This window comes from Lepisma saccharinum, chromosome 6, assembly GCF_977018435.1.
Source record: "Lepisma saccharinum chromosome 6, izLepSacc3.1, whole genome shotgun sequence".
Taxonomy (NCBI): Eukaryota; Metazoa; Arthropoda; class Insecta; order Zygentoma; family Lepismatidae; genus Lepisma; species Lepisma saccharinum.
In genome coordinates this window covers 28,799,552-28,820,666 of record NC_139234.1, presented here as the reverse complement: position 1 = coordinate 28,820,666, position 21,115 = coordinate 28,799,552, and the positions used below count along the sequence as shown (strand labels likewise).

General features: G+C 35.6%; 1 protein-coding gene across 1 annotated transcript in view; it reads left to right on the top strand.

Moving 5' to 3' along the window:
* Positions 1-20,914, top strand: part of LOC145988646 (putative protein phosphatase 2C T23F11.1) — a 63,932-nt gene extending 43,018 nt beyond the window's left edge. The window contains exons 4-7 of the mRNA XM_083123697.1: positions 1,779-1,886; positions 8,095-8,320; positions 10,407-10,498; positions 15,778-20,914. Coding sequence (XP_082979823.1) covers positions 1,779-1,886; positions 8,095-8,320; positions 10,407-10,498; positions 15,778-16,011 — 660 coding nt within the window. The 3' untranslated portion in view covers positions 16,012-20,914. The remainder of the gene's footprint in view (positions 1-1,778; positions 1,887-8,094; positions 8,321-10,406; positions 10,499-15,777) is intronic.
* The last annotated feature ends 201 nt before the right edge of the window (positions 20,915-21,115 follow it).

Below are 21,115 nucleotides of genomic sequence, written 5' to 3'. Positions count from 1 at the left end.
ACGGCATATTTTGTGACCCTCCCAGGAAAATTTTATGCATCCACCTATGCTTCTTGGAGTCAGTCTATTTCGTATCTCCTTTGTCTACAATTATTTTTTGTAGGATACCGTACATAAGAAGTACGGATGTCGTGAGAATACGTAAACTATCATTTGTGAAATTATTCAAGGGAAGCATCTAGGTGAAAGAAAATACTTTTACACAATAATAGAATATGCAGCTTATCGTGCAATCAAAACAATAATTATTCGCACATTTTGTAGAAACCCTTTCCCAATGGAAAGACGTAACGGTTTCCAAAAAGAGGAAATGTTTCTGGTTGTATCGCCTAATCACTGGGATCTGTTGTATCGTAAATAAACATACCGTTGTGTCATTCCGAAAAGTTGACCTTGACCACTCTCAAGTGAAGTGACAAACATTTGGAGCTCGCTCCTACCGAGGGACGGAAAAACCATAGCGGTATCCCTCCCTCAGGCAATTTCTAGGCTTCAGACCAGCAAGGTTTTCTATGTCCCATGAATTTGCGGACAAAATTGTTCGCGTGACGACTGCGCAGTTTTAAATTATCTACATTACAGGAAGTAATATAAATACATATTTACATTTATCTATATTGTTTTTGTTATTCTCGCCAAATTTTCAAGTTAATTGCTCGCCTCGTCTTTCTTTTCCCTGACCTGATAGAGACAATCTTCTCAATTTTTTGGCGATTGTGTTGGTTGACAGCAGTCGACGAACGTGAAGCTGCCCAACTCAAATATCCCTCCGCCTCCTGGAAGTTCCAGGAGTAATGGTAGGTGGCAGCACAATATGCTGCGAAAAAAATACGCTGCAGACTTCGAATATTATAGTAATTGCATTAAAATACGCAAAGTTCCCAGTGACAAGTATACATCAATCGCAGCATAAATGTTTCCTCTAGTGAACTATTATGTTGGATTTATAATATTCTTCTTGTGAAATAAGAAAATTAAGTGGAAAGGCATGTCAGCTGCATTTTGTCAGTTTTTTATTATTTTGCTCTCAATATAATTATAAAATTTATGCTTCGAAGTATTAGAACACAGGGGACGGTTACGAAGAACAAGGCCCTACAAGCAGATGGTCGAAGTTCCATTTCAGAGCAACGCAATTATGGTAACAATTTACCATGTAAATGAATGGGACGAATTTTCAAGATGGCGGCCGTAGTCCATCCCGTTAAGAGTTTATTTCACATTTTTCAGTGAATTTCATGACAGGAAAATGCACTTCACACTTTTCAGAAATTTGAAAAATGAACATTACAGTGTGTTATTTCACATTTTGTGTTTCCAATAAAACAAAATATGCATGTCTTTAATGATTCTGCCTAATTTGCACTAAATTACAGCCTTTTTATAGAAATGTTGAATCTGCAGTCTTACTGATAAATCAATATACTTATATCAGCTATTCTGCATAATAAATAATAGTTCTGATTAATTGGTCCCATCAATATTTTTTTTGTACTATTTTATGACTGCTGAATGAGCTGAGGTGGTTCAGTTGGTAGGGTGTCTGTCATGTAAGAGAACTGGCTTGAATTCCCAGGGGAGGTGGGAGCAACCCTGGTTGGTAAAGTAGACTGGAATATAGTGTTATCTGTAGCTGAGATTGAGAATGTGTGGAGCTCTACTTCCATACCCCACCTATGTGCCTTCATAGCATTGGGCAATGACAGGGGATAGCTTTTCTTGTTTCTTTTTATTCTTATTTATTGAATGTCTCTTTACCTACATTCCTCCAAATGCAGGGGTTTCTGGATGCGGACCATGCCATGCAGGAGGAAGAATCTTTACGAGATGAGCTCGCTGGAACCACAGCAGTTATTGCAGTTGTGAAAGGAAATAAATTATATTGTGTAAGTAGCTATTCTTCTGAATTACTCGTTCTTTTTGTTTGTTGGTTTGTGGTATTTGCATTGTAGGATAACCAAATGAAATATACATACGTTATTTATTAAAAAGATATTTCTATGAAGAACACGATAAAAGTATCATACAAAAGCTATTTTACTTACGTATTTGTGAGTCTACTCCTTGAGTTATTGTACTGTACAGGAAGTACGTGAATTTGACCCAGAAATAGCGTAGTTAAAACTGAGGTGAAGACATGCTTTAGGGATATAGCCTGTGCTTCCTGCATTTCCTGCGGAACATCAGCTGTTTATCACATAGACAGAAGGGAGTACAGTTTTTGGATTTTTAACTCGCTTTTACTGTTTTTAATGCATTTTAAGTGAATTTATAGTGAACATGACAAGCTTTAAGGGAAGGCAGGGTGAAAGGCATATAGTTTTATCTGATAATTTTTCTCCAATTCTACCCGTCCAACCTTTCCTTGCGTGATATAACGACGCGGCATGCCAGTATTGCAGGCTTATAGAATGCCTGAAGAAGGGGGCAGTCACTTCCCCGAAATGTAGCTAACTCAAGGAGTAGACTCACAAATACATAAGTAAAATAGCTTTTGTATGATATTTTTATTGTTCTTAATAGAAATATTTTTTAATATTTAATATTGTGAGTAATACGCACCAAATCCAATATGAATTTTCATACGTTATAATGTGTGAGATTCAATTGCAGATAGTAGAAATATCAGATGCAAAACATTATCAACAATTATCCAATAGTTTTTCTTGTATGTACGCATTGCTTGCATTGTAGAATTATTTTCCTGTAGTTTACGGTTATTACAAGCATAAGAAAACAGTTTTTCGTTGTGACGTTTCAGGAGACCACACGCTCCCTTCTTCAGACATTTATTTTCATTTTGACTAAAGATACAGTTACAACAATGGTTAGCAATATTTAAACAAAAAGAATCCGTTATATAATGATCATTTTATTATCTGAAATAAAAATAAAACAGACTGCTTCTTTTCACTGTTAAGTTGCTATATTGCAACAATGTAACATTGACAACATCCATTATATAATGGATTCTTTTTGTTTAAAAAATTGCTAACCATTGTTGTAACTGTATCTTTAGTCAAAATGAAAATAAATGTCTGATGAAGGGAGCGTGTGTTCTCCTGAAACGTCACAACGAAAAACTGTTTTCTTATGCTTGTAATAACCGTAAACTACAGGAAAATAATTATCCAATAAAGTAATATACAATTATTGGCCAATGATAAGCATACTGCTTAATTTGTGTGCTCCGTAATATAATTTATCTGAGGAAACCTGCAACTAGGAGTATCTATGCATGACTTATTTTTTTCTGTGGTAATAACCGTAAACTACAGGAAAATAATTATCCAATAAAGTAATATACAATTATTGGCCAATGATAAGCATACTGCTTAATTTGTGTGCTCCGTAATATAATTTATCTGAGGAAACCTGCAACTTGGAGTATCTATGCATGACTTATTTTTTTCTGTGGTGAAACGGAGAGATAATTGATTACTTATGAGTGGTGATTGTTAAGTATCCAAAATGAAAATGTAAACAACATGTATGAAGGTTCGGTGTATTTATTTTTCATGTAGTTTCATTTTAGCTGTAGATCTTCTTGAGCACTTTTGAAGTATGATTTACCCATCTCTTAAAAATAACCATTTTCCATAATGATGGCTCCACTGTAGCTTGATTTTCGTTCCACTGAACCATAATTTACATGTTTGAAAATAAATTTAAATTACTGTCTCATGAGGCAATGATTCAAAATGCAACTCATGAATTGTGACCATCACCACAGTTTGTCAGCATAGAAGTCAAGCCTCCATTTTTTCCTGGTCTTTCACCACTCCTCTCTCTTCATGGTATTCCAATCTTGTCCTCTTCTAACACTCTCCGCTATCTGCTCTTTCCACCAACATCTTGGTCTCCCCCCTTGACCTTATTCCCACTCCTTGTGCATGGTAAGCTCTTACTGGTAGAATTTCTGCATCCATCCTCTTCATGTGTTCGAACCATCTCATCTGTACCCGATCTATCCTGTCCTGAAGCTTCACCACCCCACTGTCGGATCTCCTCATTCCTTATTCTATCCCTTCTACTATTCTTGGTTCATTTCTGGCTCTGTTTCTAGTTGTTATTACCACCTCCCTCTTTTCTGCACTGAATTTCATTCCTGCTCTTCTGATTTCCTGATTTCCTCATTCAAACTATCAAACTGTCTCTGTACTACTTCTTCCCTGTTTTTCCATAGTAAGTGTTGAATTAAAAGCACTTTTGTCTTGGCAAAATGTGGTCATTACAATAGGTTTTCAGTGCTCGAAGTTAGTTTTTCTTCATTATTTTTCAAGTTAGTTGATCAGAATTATTCCACACACATCTCAAAACTTGTTATGAAGCAGTTCAGAAAATCGTGTTAATCGCACTTGAAGTGTTGCAAACACTGTTGTCCATCTAATGTTGTTGGTTCAATGTGAACATTTGTGACACCGATTGTGCACCAACTTCTTCATATCCATATTCTTGTGGGATATTATACACTCTTCTAGAAGAGATAACCACTATCTCTGCTAAAACTAACTTCATTCCATAACTGCCCAATGATGGGAAGGCCTTCCAAGCAGCTTTTCATTGGCTGATGCATGACCAGTGCATGGAGTTCCAATGCTACTATTTTCTTGCTTTCGAAACCAGAGCCTGTTACTTATTCCATTTAGGTAACTCCTCAGGTGTTGTCACGATGCTTGGTCAACACTGAAATTTTGGGTGCTCCCACCTGGAATCAAAGCCATGACTGCTCGCACGGAATAGGCTAAACAGGAGCTTATTGTATTCCTTGGCACCTCTCATCTGTAACATTTTTGTGATTTTTTGCTATCTTTCTGGAGTGGTTACCTCAGTTATGTATCCCCTGCAGAGTACATCTTTACAGGTCATTCGACCACGTTAACATCAGTGACCCATGGATTTTTTTTAAATTTTTTGTTTTAATAATTTAAAGAAATAATGTATCAGAATCACTTTTTGTGAAAGTACAATAATCATTTAATGGTGTTTATTGTGCTCTTAGAAAGGAAACAAAATATATGTACTGATGGGGTAAAGCCCATACGAAATAAATTTAATATGTAAACTAAAGACACTTAAATTTCTATTGATTTAAAATTCAATCATTTTTATAAGCAAGAATGGCAAACACTTTGTGTAAAATAATATACAAAATACTAATCATGTTAAACCGTAAATAGTGTCATTCTCATTGAACTGTAAATAAACATGGCAGCTGATATTTTGCAAACTATTATTAAAAATTGCCAAAATTCAGCTACAAAGACTATAAAAATATTTGTTACAATTATAGAATACATCCAGAATGTTTTATTTTCACTGGAAGTAAAGTTACTGAAATTATTATAGTTTCATTAACACACTCAACAAATATTACCATAGTAGGTTCATAAATATATAGTATCAGAAACAGAAAAATGTACATTTACATGTAATTTTTTATTTGCTTTAATCAAACTGTTCAAATATTTTACAGGGCCGTTTAACAGAAAACTCTTTTCTATATAAAAAAAGTATGGTGCCAAAAACCATTCAATCAATTTTAAGCATTTTTTTAAAAATAAAAAATCGATTTATCACATGGAACTGGATATCCAGTAGGAATGGCCTAGTTGGTGCTGGAGTGGCTACCCATTTGCTTGTTTTCGCCTCACACGATACTCGTTACCGTACTTGTCGATAGACTTTTGTTCCCATAAGACATTGCGCAGAGCAGACAATCTGTAAAGATGAAAGAGCAATTTGAAGAATATTGTAGAATTACTGCTTTGTGCTTTTATTAAAAATTAAAAAAGGAAAGTATGGGTTAGAAATTTGCTCGAAAAGAATGGTAATCAATGCGTATTGAACAAGCTTTTTAATGAACTCTGGTATACGTATTCATACATGAGATTCGCAGGATTCATTCACAAACAAAAATCAAACATTAAATACACTTGTAATAATAAGGATTTTCATTTTCGGCTAATCATATTTGTCACGTACAAATCTCATCACTGCATAAATACCTAAATATTAACTCTTTCACTGCGGAATTCTCTGGCACACAATATCCCTTGGCTGCGTAATTAAATTTGAAAATATATTTTTTTTTATAAACAAATAGTTTTCACAATTATATTGCATTATATATGAGAGAGAACTTACAAAAGTCATTCCTTGCACTTGAAAACCCTTCTGTAGTCCCTGGTGGTATGATATTTTGAACAATTTTGAAATTTTGAAAAAAAAACATTTTTTTAGAAACAACAATTTTACACAATTACATTGCAAAATATGTTATAGAGAACTTACAAAAGTCATTCCTTGCACTGGCAAACCTTTCTGTATGTAGTCCCTGGTGGTATGATATTTTGAAAAAATTTGAAATTTTGAAAAAAACAACAACTTCTGCTCCATGATGTTACGGACGGCGGTACAAATTCTTCATCAGACACTACACAATCACTGTCACCACTTGAAGTCTCATAAAAACTGTCGCTATTATAGTCACAACTTAATTCACCTTCTGATTCTGAGTCGGCAAATAACAGTTGAGTAACATCATTATCAGACAAGTGTTGACGACTTGCCGAAGCCATGTTGTTTACATTCGAACATGCATTTGAAACTGACATGTCAGAGCACTCAACGCTCGTATGTCAAAGAATTCTAAACGGAGGCGTAATTAGCGACATCATACGGATAAAAACAAAACTACAAGTTCAAATAGTTCCAAATACTATCAACAGATGTCAGAAGGCTATTAATAGCGACGTACTGCGGAAATGCGACACCCGCAGCGAGTGGAAGTATGATGTCGCAATAATGCGACTTCCGCGGAGCAAGGCACCTGGCGTTCTGTGCATAAATGCGACGACTGCAGCGAAAGAGTTAATGAACTGAACACGAATGCAGTGCACGTCATCTCTTTACCTTTTTTTTTTATCGAGAAACTAACAAAACAGCCAACACTCGGAAACCACAGACAAAAACTCTCCTATGCAAACTCACAGATTTTCTTCACATGGCCAAACTTTGCTCTGATTGGCTGTTCCACAAAATCCAGTCGAGGAAAGCCAGTAGCAAATAGAACATAGCCTGTTTCTCAAAACAAGCAGCCAGCCAGGCAGCCATCACTTCCAATCAGGTAGCCAGTTCAGCGTCAACTAACTGGATATCCAGTTCCATGTGATTCGGCCTTAAATAAAAAAAATCTGATCTAAAGAAAACAATTAACAAACATGATTTTTTAAAATAAAAATCATGATTTTTTTTTTCCACCCTGGTGACCCCTGTATGTTGCATTTATTGAAGATGTAGTCCCACCAAGAAATGCTTCCAGCATGACTTTGTTCTGCACTGCCAGTGATACTGAGACTTCATCAGCAACAATGTTATAATACTGTCACCACCACATTTTGAATACTTATCAATCGTCCCTCATACGTATGTCTCAGTACTCGTATTGCATGCATACATATTAAATTCAAGAAGTAAGATAATTCTAATAGAAAATAAATTTAATAAAATCTACATAATCATTTATTGGTTTAGTCTCAATTTGTACAAGTATTATTTAATGTACATCAAAGATTTGCGTAAGTAAAAAGAAATGAAATTGTTAGACTTATGTTCTCTTCACAATCACATTGCATAAATGAAGGCTCCATGATGTTACTTTGTTCGTCACTTGTCCATATTTAGCAAACAATCCCTGCCTGATGGAATTTCTAAGAAATCCACTTGAACATAAATTAGCACAGGAATGAATTGAAAACTACATATTTTAGTGATTTATTCTACATATTTATGTGCATATTTTACGTGTTTTGGTTACATATAAGTACTGGCCTTAATTGTGATACACCATGATATACTCCTGAGTTTTGATTGAGACTTGTACTTGGGATACGAACCAGGTGCTGAGTGTACTGTGTAAGAAGATTTTTTTAGTTTTAAGATGATCCCCCCCCAAGATAAGCCTCCATGTTTGTACAGCATCAAATTCTCGGTAACATGTGACGTGTGTATATTTTTTGAAAGTCTTTAGGTATTTCTGCTGAACTCTACATAATAATAGTATGCTACATGACTTAATCTTTCTTTTATTAGGGGAACGTGGGTGATTCGAGAGCTATTGCTAGTGTTGGTGGAAGGGTGGAGCTGCTTTCCTATGACCATAAGCCTAGCAATGAAGGTGAGAGCAAGCGTATACATGCAGCTGGAGGATGGGTTGAGTTCAATCGAGTGAATGGCAATTTAGCCTTGTCCAGGGCTCTCGGGGACTTCGTCTTCAAGAAGAATGAGAAGAAACGAGCAGAGGAGCAGATCGTAACAGGTAAGTTGTGCGACTGTTGTATTTATTACTTTTATTTCTACAAGCTTGATATATAGGGTCAGCCTAAAAGAAATAGACACTTTCAAAGTTTTACAGAAAGAAGAGTTTTAATAATAGGGCTGAAGCACATGGTTTGAAGAGTACATCCTGAAGTTTACATTGGTAAGTTACAAGTGTTCTATGTGTGACCCTTTGCACAGACCACCAGTTTCCTTAAATATCTTGCTCCAATCATAGATTGACTGCCTTGTGGGTGGTTGTTTACCATACCGTGTTCTAAAATGATGCTGCACGATAGTAACAGAATTTGTTTTTGCAAATTCAATCACGCAGAAAGCCTTCTCCACCTGGCTAGCAGCTATACTGCTAGACTTACATCAAGGGTGCTCACGGGATGCTGACGTGATGAAGACAAACGAAAAGCGGAGGTCGTAAACTTGAAGACTTTCTCCGTACAACAGTACTAAATGCTTTCTGATGTAACGAACAAATTTCAATTTATAGATCATTTAAACTGTCTATTTCTTTTAGGCTAACCCTGTATATTGCATTTGCTCATTAGGTATTGTGACGGCCAGTCACGCAGATCTCCAATTCCGGTTTGATATGCAAGTGTCAGATAGGAGCATAGCTAATAATTGACAGATAAGTGTATGCCTACATGGTCATTTTGAATGATTTGATTTTTGTTATTTGGCATCACTTTGCTGCTGCTTTTGGTTAGTCACAACGATGAAGATAAGTGATGAAACTGATGAAGAGAGACTCACCAAACTGATGAAGAGTGACTCACAAAGAACATCCATCAATGGCCAGGCTGGGGTTCAAACCCGGGATGAATGGATCATAGCATGCTGTACTAACCACTCCACCACAGAGGTTGGTTTCATTTGAATGACAAAGTAGGTTTGAATTCTGAGCAGGACATGGATTCGTATTTTGGGTTATTTGGCATATTTTTTAATGCTTCTTCAGGTTAATTTTGATGACTAAAACAGTTTCTCTCATTTTCATCACATTGTCACCTTTTCTGGAATGATTGTACTCATTTCGAGACTTTTTCATTCATTTTTTGGTAAAATCTGAGATGACGATCAGAGAACTAATTGAAAGGAATGAATTTAACACTCATACCTTTTCTAGGACTTGAACCCAGAACCTGCAGAGATTTTTATCAGTAGTCAAACTATAAAAACAAATGTTTTCATCATATTTTTTATTCTCCCTTATTATTATTTATAACTTCAAAGTGTGAAAAAGCAATGTAAAGTAACCAAAATGTAAAGCAGAAAAATAAGGAGTTATTTTAAAGGAAGATTCCTTGAAAAGTGCCTTCTTCCCTTTTGTCAATTGGAAAAACAAAAACCACCTGTTAATTATAGGAACAACATACTCTATTCTTAGCTGTTATCATTGAAATTCTGTCAAATTCATGCTATGTATATTAGGAGCATGTAAAAAGGAACTAATAGTGAATTTTTTGATAAAATTATAAAAAAATGTAAAAAATGTATTTCATGTCACGTGTTGGCAGCATATTAAAAACAAGATAAAATCACAGCACATACCTTGTTTAGTCATTTCAGACAGAGCTTGTGTCATGGAGATGTTAAAATAGTTTAAAAGTGTAAAAACATGGTGCTGAAGCAGTCAACCAGTTGTTGCAGCTACCTCCATTTGAATTTATCCCTGATGAAACATTGAGGTCAGTCCAAAGAGTTGGATGACTAATGTGTTGTAATTTTATCCCTTTTTTAATGTAATAAATTGCTTACTTCTAATGGTTAATGGCCTCATACGTCTCATGTAGTGTTTTTTGTTAGTTTCAACCATGTAGGAATTGATTATGATGCTTTGAGAATATTTTCAGAAAACACTGCAATGTTTGGAAATTTTACAGGAATTAATATTGAAATCCACTAAAAAATAAAATGAAATATTGCTAGTGTGTTTCTTAGTGATGCAGTAAGTAAAATGCAGAATAAATAAATGGAAGAACAAAGTTTCAATGTTATTTACCAATTTTTACTTCATTGATCGAAATTGTTGCATTTTATAATTATTGTAATGTTCATATTCCCACCAGCGTTTCCAGATGTTGAGGTGCGGGAAATCTCAGAAGATTGGGAGTTTGTTCTCATGGCCTGTGATGGAATTTGGGATGTATTGACCAATGAGGTAAGTTAAAGTACAGTAGTGTAAATTTATGTTCCAAAGTCATGCTTATAGACAGTTGAGATTAAGACCATACTTGACCTTGCCTACAGGATGTGTCCAGCAGGAACGTGAGAATCAGTGCTATAAATCAGTGTTTGATGCCATTTTTTATTGACTGTTTTCTATGCATTTCACTGGTGGTAAATAATAAAAATGTACCCTCCTGTAAAGCTAAATGATTATCACTCTGGCTTTTGAGACAGACAGTCTCGGGTTCATTCCTCTGTGAGAACCCCAAAATTTTGCTTCTGATCCGGTAGTTGTCATGACAATTTGAAGTGAAAAAACTAGCAGCTGATTCTGATCTAGATAGTAAAACAACAGTGATGACAGGACTCGATGCACTAATAACACACTATCCAATGACAAGCCATTTGTCAAGTTGAGCCCCTGAAAGAGCAGTTGCACCATGACGTTTATACAGTATTGACCAAATTATTGGACTCATTAGTTGAAAAAATGAAATTCAGATAAACTCACTTTTTAAATAAATATGGAGAAACTAGTACTCACTTTTATCCGCGAAACTGTTTTATCCGCGTGCGCCAAGCAACAGCGCAGCAAGTTCCAACGAGGATGGTGGCAGTGGCCACTGAAATTAATCGAAAAAGAAGAAAGAACAGCTTCGCGGATAAAAGTGAGTACTAGTTTCTCCGTATTTATATACTACCGCGTCTCTCTTTTCCCAATCATGAACTCACTTTTTGTTGAGAAATTTGATAGATTTAATGTTTTATGATACACACAGCAAGCACTGTCAGTACTTTGTGTGACCACCTTTTGCTCTTTTTGAGCCCATTTTAATCACTGTTTGTGTACAGTTCCTTTACCACTAAACTTTGAACCGCGTTGTTTATGAAATAATATGTTGCTCTGGAGATACAAATAAAGAACACCCTTACTCCTTCGTTATATATAAACAAACAGCATAAATTACACCGTAAACAGTGCACGTACTGTCTGGCTGCCTTAGCCGAGACCATGGACGGAAGTGCGCATGCGCCAACCGGACGCGTTCAGTGGCTAAATAGGGGTGACAGTGCCTTGGACAGGAAGCGGGTTCGTTTAAAATCGTCTGCAGTAGAAACAGCAATGAAGTTTCAACGTAGTAACATCGCCGCCAAAATACATACAGAGATGCTTACGAATTATATAAGGGTTAGATAAGTCAGTCATATACTATATCAGCAAACAGAACATATCAGGGAAGTATTAATATCGTCACATTAGTAGATAAACTTGTTTGTAAGATCATTCAATTAATTGAACTTCTTAGTAAATATTATAATTAGCACAAATGTACACAACATTAATCTGGATAGTATTTAATAATAATAATATTGTTGTTCATAGTATTATAAGTATAAATGTAGTAACTGAATGGCTCGTGACATTTTCTAGCAAAACGAGGGTGTTTTGTAGAATGTGCAACAGGGGCCAAAACGTCCCAATTTTCCTCACTCCACTTCGAAACTGTTTGTTGCCAATTGTAAGAGCCATCACAAATCGCAAACACAACACAGAAAGCGGTAATAAACACAAGCAAACCCACACAAGCGAAATGCCACAGGGTAGTTCGGCGAGTGCTTATCCCTGCTTCCCCTCTTGCGTTTGGAATCGTCTTTTCCAGGTAGTTTCGTCTTCCTTGGCCGGACTGTATGTTGCCACCTATTCTTGGGACACGGTGAAAGAAAGGATTGGGGGAAACAAGATTATATCGAAGCAGACAAACAGTTTAATCCCATAAAAAGTTATTACAATCGTTACATATATTTAGTTAGAACACTCGGAAAATGAGGAAATGTGCTTCTTTTTTACAGTGAGTCCAATAATTTGGCCAATACTGTTGTTTTATACAAATGTTAAGTAATATGGCTCATAGAAATAATAATAATAATAAACAAAACTATACTTGTAGTGACATCTTTTTAATTACACAGTGTTTTGGACACAATTCATTGACATCTTTCTCAAGAACAGAGTGAAGTGCAATGTCAGTTACAATTTTTAACAAGTAATATTTGTTTTAACAATTCAGTAGTAAACAGTTATGTTTTTCAAATACAATTGGTTGACAACAAACATTCATCAGCTGTTAGTGTCACATTTGAATTTATCTGTATTATTTTCATTACAAGAACATTCTTAAACTTTTGAAAGTGTGACTTTAGTTTTCAGTAGCTTAATTGTATTCAAAGCTCCAATATTTTTTTGTTCAAATTCCATGCATCACAGATAAACATAATTGATACTGACAAATTGAAACCAACAAATTTTTACAATTATTTTGCACATGCCAATCACACAATTCCCATAAAGCCATTAAAAGCCATGTCAGTTTGAGAGGTAGAACAGGGTTGACTTAGCATTCAGGAAGCTTCTCAAAAACCATTAACAAAGTGAAGATCTTGGTGCCAAACAAACAGCAAACATTCTTCCATCAGATCCAATTGACCATAAACTGTTCGGTTGAGTGGTCCTCCAAAACTGGTTTCAGCTTCTCATCCAAGAAATCCGTGTGTTCACTATTGTCATCAATCTGCCTGCCACTTTGACCCTGATCTGTATGTGGGGAGACCCCTGCGTTTGGTGAACGAGGTTCGATTTCTTGGCTTCATTTTCGATAAGAAATTAACTTGGAAATCTCACTTCCATTGCAACTTAAGTTCTCTGGTCTCAGGGTTCCCAGCCTTCTACGTGTTTTAAGTCATATGTCTTTGGGTGCTGATAGAATGGTACTGTTATGTCTGTACTGTTCACTTATCAGGTCTAAGCTTGATTATGGATGTCTATTCCATCTGCCCATGCTTCTTGGCTTCGTATCCTCAACAGTATTCATCATGCTGATATTTGTTTCTGTTCTGGTGCATTTCGTACCAGTTCAGTTGTCAGGTTGTATGTGGAGACATCGGAGCCGTCGCTGTCTCTACGTAGACATTGACTTCTTAACTACTACTGCTCGATGTCTTCCCACCCATCATATCACACCACCTCAGACGAGAGAAAACTGACTATGTACCAGTTACACCCTCATGCCACAAGACCATTTTGGTGTTTGTACAGATGAATTCCTTTCAGTACTTGCCATTTCTCCACTCATTCCGCTTCTTCCCACTTGGAAATTTCGTGCATCTTTGATTGAAACGAAGTTAGGGACATATCTCTAACTGTCCTCCCAAAGCAACCAACACCAATGGTCAAATACTAGCTGAGGTTTTTAAGCTTGATTTCAGTACCCCAACTTTAATGTCTGTTATATGGATTGGTCCAAGTCAGTTGAATCAGTTGGTTGTGCTTTTGTTATGGACTCCAAAAGTTCCAATTACTCTTTACTTTCTGCCTCTTCCATCTACATGTCAGAACTATATGCAATCCCAAAGGCACTGGACTTTGCTGACAACGTTCATGCTCTGAAGAAATTCCTTGTTTGCACTGATTCTACCTGTGTGCTGCAGAGCGTGGAGTCGCTGACTTAGAGTGCTGCGCATCCTTCGACTGCTCGTGTCCTTATCTGCCAGTGCTGAAGTTCGCTTCTGCTGGGTCCCCAGTCACAAGGCCATCCAGGCGAACAAAGCATCCGATGCTGCCACCAAGTCTGCTGATGCAGACGGCGATGTTCTCTTCCACCTGCCAGCTAGGAACCTGCAGAATGTTCTTCGTTGCTCCTTTCTTGACACATGGCAGGAGGAGTGGGATGAGGTTGTGGGGAACAATCTTCACCCTATTAAGCCCACCATTGGTGCATGCTGTTCCTTGTTTGTCCCTCCTGCTGAGAAGAAGTCATCTTAACTTGGCTTCAAATCGGGCACAGCCGTCTCACACATCGTCATTTGCTGCAAAGGCTATACCCTCTGTAGTGTAGTTTTAAATGTTTGGCACATCCAACCCGATTTTAATTTCCTTAGAAGCATTTTATAATTCATGTTGGGAGATGATAAGATTTAACCGTTTTTAGCTTTGTGAGAAGAGCGTGCCTTTCCCACTCTGTGAGGAAGTTTTGCATGCGCTATACGGAACCTGGAATGATATTGAATTGCCACTGTTGCAAATACCTACAGCCATAATGTCATATCTGCAGGTTGTTTTCCAAGGCAGGATACAAATGGAAGAGGATCATAGCCACAGTATGTAGTTTTGAAACAATTAGTTCCAGCTTTGAAGGAAAGTGTTGACTTCCTATGGACACAGGTCTTGTTACTCGCCTGGCCCCCCACACTTTACCTCCGTACTCAAGGTTCGGTGCACTACGTACTCGGCTTAGATTTGTCTAGGGGTATCTTTCTTTGTACGATAATGCACGTGGGTTGCTACAGGTCAACATCATTATATAATTAACAACAAGAGACAACGGATAATCTTTGCGAAACCTTATTGCTATAGGGGGGATAAATTACCTTGTCCAGCATCTGTGAAATTAAAAACGGAAATTGGATATTTTCTATAGTTTAATTAACGTAAAATTTGAAGTCGTATCCGAATGTTCATTTCTCTAATTATCGGGCCAAAACTCTAATTTTGAAGTTTGAAATCTCTATTGTTTGTAACTGGATATCTTACATTTCATGAATTACATTGGGAGTACGCTTGTCACAAGGTAGACTCGCGTTACTCCAAGAAAACGTCTTAACAGGCGCGAGGTCACCCGACGTGTACATTTCTCAATACTCCACGGTGACAAGGCACTAGGCTGCCAGGCGCACCGTAATTACTTCAAAATAACATCCAGTACAAACTACTTTTTTCCTGTAAACTGGACACCAAGGCACTAGCTTGCCCAGCAATCCAATCTCTTACAGCATCCGTTTCGGGAGACCGAAGCAAAAACAGCCTCTCCCTTCCAAGTCTCAGTTCCAACAGCCGACCTCCCCCACTCTCATCTGGGAGTTTATATATGTTTGGTTGGCATCTGTTGCCAACCGCCCTTCTTTCAAATTTTTTAATCTTTAACACCTAAACTACCCACCTTTCTTTTGAACTTTCGAAACACGAAAGAACAGAGAGCTACATGGTTTTTATACATGGAATATATACGAACTTAAAATGCATAATAAATTGAGATACACTTATCACATATATATGTTTATACACTTGATTACCCAATTAATTAACATATTAATAAATATTTCAATAAGAAAATAAAACGCTGTTGCCGTGACTCGGGGCAGGGTAACAGTCTGTTGATGCATAGATTGCATGCATTCAAGGAATGAAGGCTCACAGAATATATTGTCTTGTTGCAGGAAGCGGTTGATTTTGTACGAGTACGCATTTCCACTGGCATGGAACCAGAAGATATTTGTGAGGATTTAATGACCCGATGTCTCGCTCCTGACTGCCAGATGGGGGGGCTGGGGTGTGACAACATGACAGTGGTTTTAGTTTGCTTCCTTCACGGGAAGCATTACGGAGAACTTGCCTCAAAGTGTGCCATGTCTACAACAAGAAACGATGACGAATATCCAGAATTACAATAGTAGTTACAGTACAAATAACCAGTAACACTAAGAATCTAAAGACAAGGTTTCTACGCAAATTTGTGAAAGAAAACTAAAGTTAGAATATGCATTTCATACTCCAAGTTTTGGAGTCTAAACATCATGACGTTACAATATGTAACCATTTCTAGCAACGATGACGTATTCAAGTTAAAGTGAATGATTATACTGGTATCAAAATCCTAAAAGATGTTTCAGTTGATTTTATAAGTTCGTGATATCGTTAGAAGATTGACAATTGTTCAGTGTCAGGCTCTTGTAATATTGTTAATTTTTGTTAATCTGTGCGCATTGTGCTTTTATTTTAAATAAATGAGACAACATTTCTGTTAGACAAAAATGAAAAAAAATGTCTGTTAGAAATCAGAGAATGTAAATCTTGTAGGTTATTCTTATCGCACAGTTAACCAAGACATATCCCTGTGATAACATAATGCCTTATCAAAGTACCCATTCAAAAGTAGATGCTTTTTCTTTATTTTTCCATACTATGCTGTCTTCTTTACAAAACTCTTTATTTTTTTAAAAGGTGCAATATAGAAGTAGTATTTTGTCAACCTATACAGAGAGTTCATGTATAAATGTTCCTTTTACATGCTACAAATTATACTGTTTCAATATGCAGTAGTTAATGGGTTTCACAACTTTTATAGTAGTTATACTAGTGAATTTGAAAAGAAAATCATCTGCTTTCACGAGTTGTGTATTTCAGATAATACAATATGAACCTGAAATACATATTTTAAAAGAAAAATTAAATGCTCGTGTATTTATGTATTGTAAAAAATGAAGGATGTATTTTATGTATATTTAGGAATTAACATGTGCAAAGAAAAAGGTAAGAAACTTGAATGATTATTGTTACAAGTTACGTACATTTTCTGTGGGGAGGAGGGGCCATTGGAATGAGATTTTCACAGCAACATATAACAGCTAAGTTGCACCAATGTGATAAGTCTACGTAAAATTCTCAGTTCATTTCACTTGAAGTTAGTTTTACTATGTGTTAACTAGGGTGATACGATCACTTTCTTTCAAAGCTTTTGAAAATTAATACTGCTTTATGCATATGCATAATATTACATGACATAACTTGTAGTATGCCAACTTCAAATATATTCCTTGTCTGCTTTTCATTAGTTGAAATATTTTCCCTCCAAAGGGAATGTGGTGGTTTGTTTTGAATTCATTTCTTGAATAGGAGAACCTAAGCAGACATTTTACTGAGACTTGTGGCCTATATATAGATGTATGGAGAGTAACACATCTTTTTTTGACGTGGACTTACGAATGTAGTTAAGACTTGCAGATTTGCCTAGGCTCATATTTGATTGCTCAAAACAACACACTTTGTTTAGTGGTTGTTTTCTTGAACTCTGTTGTTTGTTTCTTTGTATGTAAGGTGCCTGCAGGTATGTAAGATTGTTAGTGCTTTTTAGTGTCAACGTTAAATTTTAGATTTCTTAGAAGCTCCTGAATCATATCTGTATAGAATTGCGAAGTTGTTTTGTGATAGGAATTCTTGCTTCTTGAATGTCAGTGTAGGAACATTGTTGGGTTATTGTGTAGTTTAAGTGAGGACCACCTCTTCAAACATTGAATTCAACGATTCTCAACTTTTCCAATAGAAATTTATAGCATCCCTAATGAGGTTTTCTAGGTAACGAGGCTTTGTTGACTGTCAGTATAATACTTTAATACTTTTTACTTTCTCTTCTGTTCTTTATTCTCACATAAATGAGAAAACAGAATTTATTAATTAGAAATGTATATTGTTGATAGTACATATTTTTTCAAGTTTTAGTTAATATATTGCATATCTTAGTAATTTTAAGACAAAGGACAATACTTACACTTGAAAATAATAGCAATTCAATGTTTTAATGATAATTGATTTTTTTATCACTATACCTGTTTTAATTCTGATGTGTCGGAGAATTAAGCTGTCGTCAGAACATCTGTTAGGAACAAGTCCTAATTAGCATAGTATCAGTATATCGTTTATCAGTAAAATTACTGATAATATACCAACTCAGCCTGTAATTTTGAGAAAAATTCCACAATTTTATTATTTTCATAAATTTGAAAGTATAATGTCAAATTGCACTTTTTTCTGAGGCAAAACATATTGTAGTTATTAATTTAAGAAATCAATGTACCTTTCACATTCTTCATGGAACATTTGCAGTTTTATATTGGATCAGTAGAATATTGATTATCAGTATCAGTAAATTTTATATCATTGTCAATTAAATTTTCATATCAGTATCTATGCCTCATGGATTTAATGGTAGTCAAGGCTCCATTGTGTCCAAACAGTTTTGAAAATGCAAACCAGTTGTTGTTTGTGAGTACAGCCCAGATTTCTAAGTACTAAGATCTACCCAAATAGCCATACAAAAGGCATTATAATTTGATAAATAAGCACAATAATGAGCACCATTTTTTTAAAAAAAACTAACAGACAATCCCTTATAACAATGATAATAATGAAGAGCTACAATTTCAAATCCTCTTGTCCAAAATTTAGCACTTCCTTAACATTAACAGTCAAAATTTCGTAATGCAGGCAGTAGATTACATAATAAGTGTATCATTTCTGCAGTAATAGAAAAACTGTTATATATTTATACATTATTTATTCATGTTCAGAACAGAAAAGCCTTCATAGACCACTTTAATCCACCTCTGGGAAAACCTAAACATAATGGTACAAGAACACACTTGTGAAGTATCTGAAACATTGGTATTAAAACAGGTACAGTGTTTAAAAGTCCGATTATAATTAAAAATGAATCAGCAACCACTGAATAGAAACAAACAACAGTTTAGATTTGTTCAGAATAGTTATAATTGTTGAAACATCAGAATTCCATTGCAATTTATCAGATTTGCTTAAAAACATTAAAATAGTTTACTATTCACTATATATTTATATACAGCACATTGATTATTTTACACACTTTCACAGATTTCTTGTTCAACTCCCATGAAGTTGAAAGAAAATAAAACTTGATTTTGGATTACATAGTCTGCTGAATCAGTTACTGCTGACACCACGCATAATTACACACTTGTCAGGGCTGCTGTTTTTTATATATATTTTAATCAATATCACCAAAATTGGAGGGGCAAAATGAGTTGCAGCTTATATTCAAGATAAATGAATCATATTTAATTTTGAAACAAGTTTTGCATAGGTAACAGTACATACATTGTAAGAACTATCATTATGACCAAGGTCTTCATTTACTGTTCATCCTTTGATTTACCACTGTCCTTTCACTCTTGCTTGAGTCTTTGCTGTCTGCAGGTGTAGGCTGAATTACAAGGTCATGTCAAGCCATGCCCACAAGTTTCCTTGAATTCACCTGAGGAATCTCCTTCCTGTTTTCTGCCTTCGTGTATCATTTCCACAGACATTGAAAATCCATCTGCCCATGCATACTTCACGTTTGTTGTTTGTTTTAATGCCCACTTTATGCTCAATAGAGCAATCAGGACTGGATATAAGAGTTTTAAAGAAATGGGATTGATTAGCCTATCTGTGCATAAAGAGCACTTAAAACAAGAATTCAAACAAAATAATTTCATTCTAATGCAACTAATTAATCTCTCCATATTCTAATAATCTAAAACCAACAATTGACTACAGTGTTACGTGCCTCCATGCTCCAGTAGATTGGTTTCTGGTTATGAATATTTTGTCGTCTTTCCTTGAAGACTCAGTTCTGAGTCACACTTCAATTCATTGGAATCTAACTACACACATTTTTTCATAGACATCAAATTTTATGTTCGCTGTCCAATTTTCACTCTCTTCAGCACGACATACCACTTCTAAGTTAAATTTTAATGTGTTACCCATACTTTTACTCAACCCATGTTTCGTTGACCAGTCAATCCTACTAATGATGGGGACTGGAATGCTATGTACCACTTCAACCCCTTAGTTCTGTCTGGTACTATTATTTTGGCAGGTCTTAGAAATTTGGTACATTGCCATGGTTATTAAAAAATGGGATAAAATTACAACACGTACTTGGTTTTGACCTCCAATATTATAATTTTATACCATTTATGGTCATATTTCTTGTTAGTTCTGTTTCATTGAGCAAATTCTAAGTATCCCCCCCTTTTTTCCTGACTTTTACTGTAAAAAAAAAACGTTCTAGCTTACACATGTGAAAACATGGTTACTAAATGTGTTCAAAGAAATTGAGGAGCAACATAATAAATCTTTTCAAGTATCAGAGTTTTCTTACAATAAAATAAATTTCAAAAGCATATCCTTTTCAATTTGAAGAATGCTTGATCCTTGTAGCACCCAGGTTGAGAATCAATGTATCAAATGTATAGTAGTTGCGTGGTTAGCACCAGAATTTTATGTGATAATAGTAAATTTCATCAGTACTGCCTCTGCCTTTCCTGTCAATCATAGTTTGTAAATGTTTTAATGTCTTGGTTTTAAAATTATTCTAGTCCGCTGCTTCGTTTTCTCTCTCTTGTAATGGGCCTAATTTGTTTTCTTGCCCTTTTTTGTCCATGTTTACATTTTGTGGTATTCTTGAGCTATTTTGAAGCTTTACTCTTTGCTGTTGCCCTTTTTTGCCATAGCTTGTGTTGCATGATGGGAACTTTTGATTCGTTCTCTTTCTTTCAAAGACATTTCTCTGTAAGAGGATTTCATTGTTGAATTGGCTGTAAGAAATGGCATTGGGGGGAGAACTTATCTTTGTAATCATCATGATATGTAATCAAGTGTGTGAAAAGAATTCTGGCTTTCTGGATAGATGCTTGTAAATATTGTGTCCAGACTCCATTACAAGAATAATTGTACCATGGTAAAATATGTGTAACATGAATAAATATATGAAATTTTTTTGTAAGCTTATTTTGTATTCACAAATCCCCTTTACTGAACCAGAACTCTGAAACACTAGAAACTCATCTACCCTGCTTCACATAAATAAAATTTTGGCATTACTACAGCCACAGCAAACAGTGCAGTCCACTTGGTGTAAATACAGGTATTGATTTGTTGTTTTAAGTCCACTTTATACACAGTAAGGCTAATCGGGAC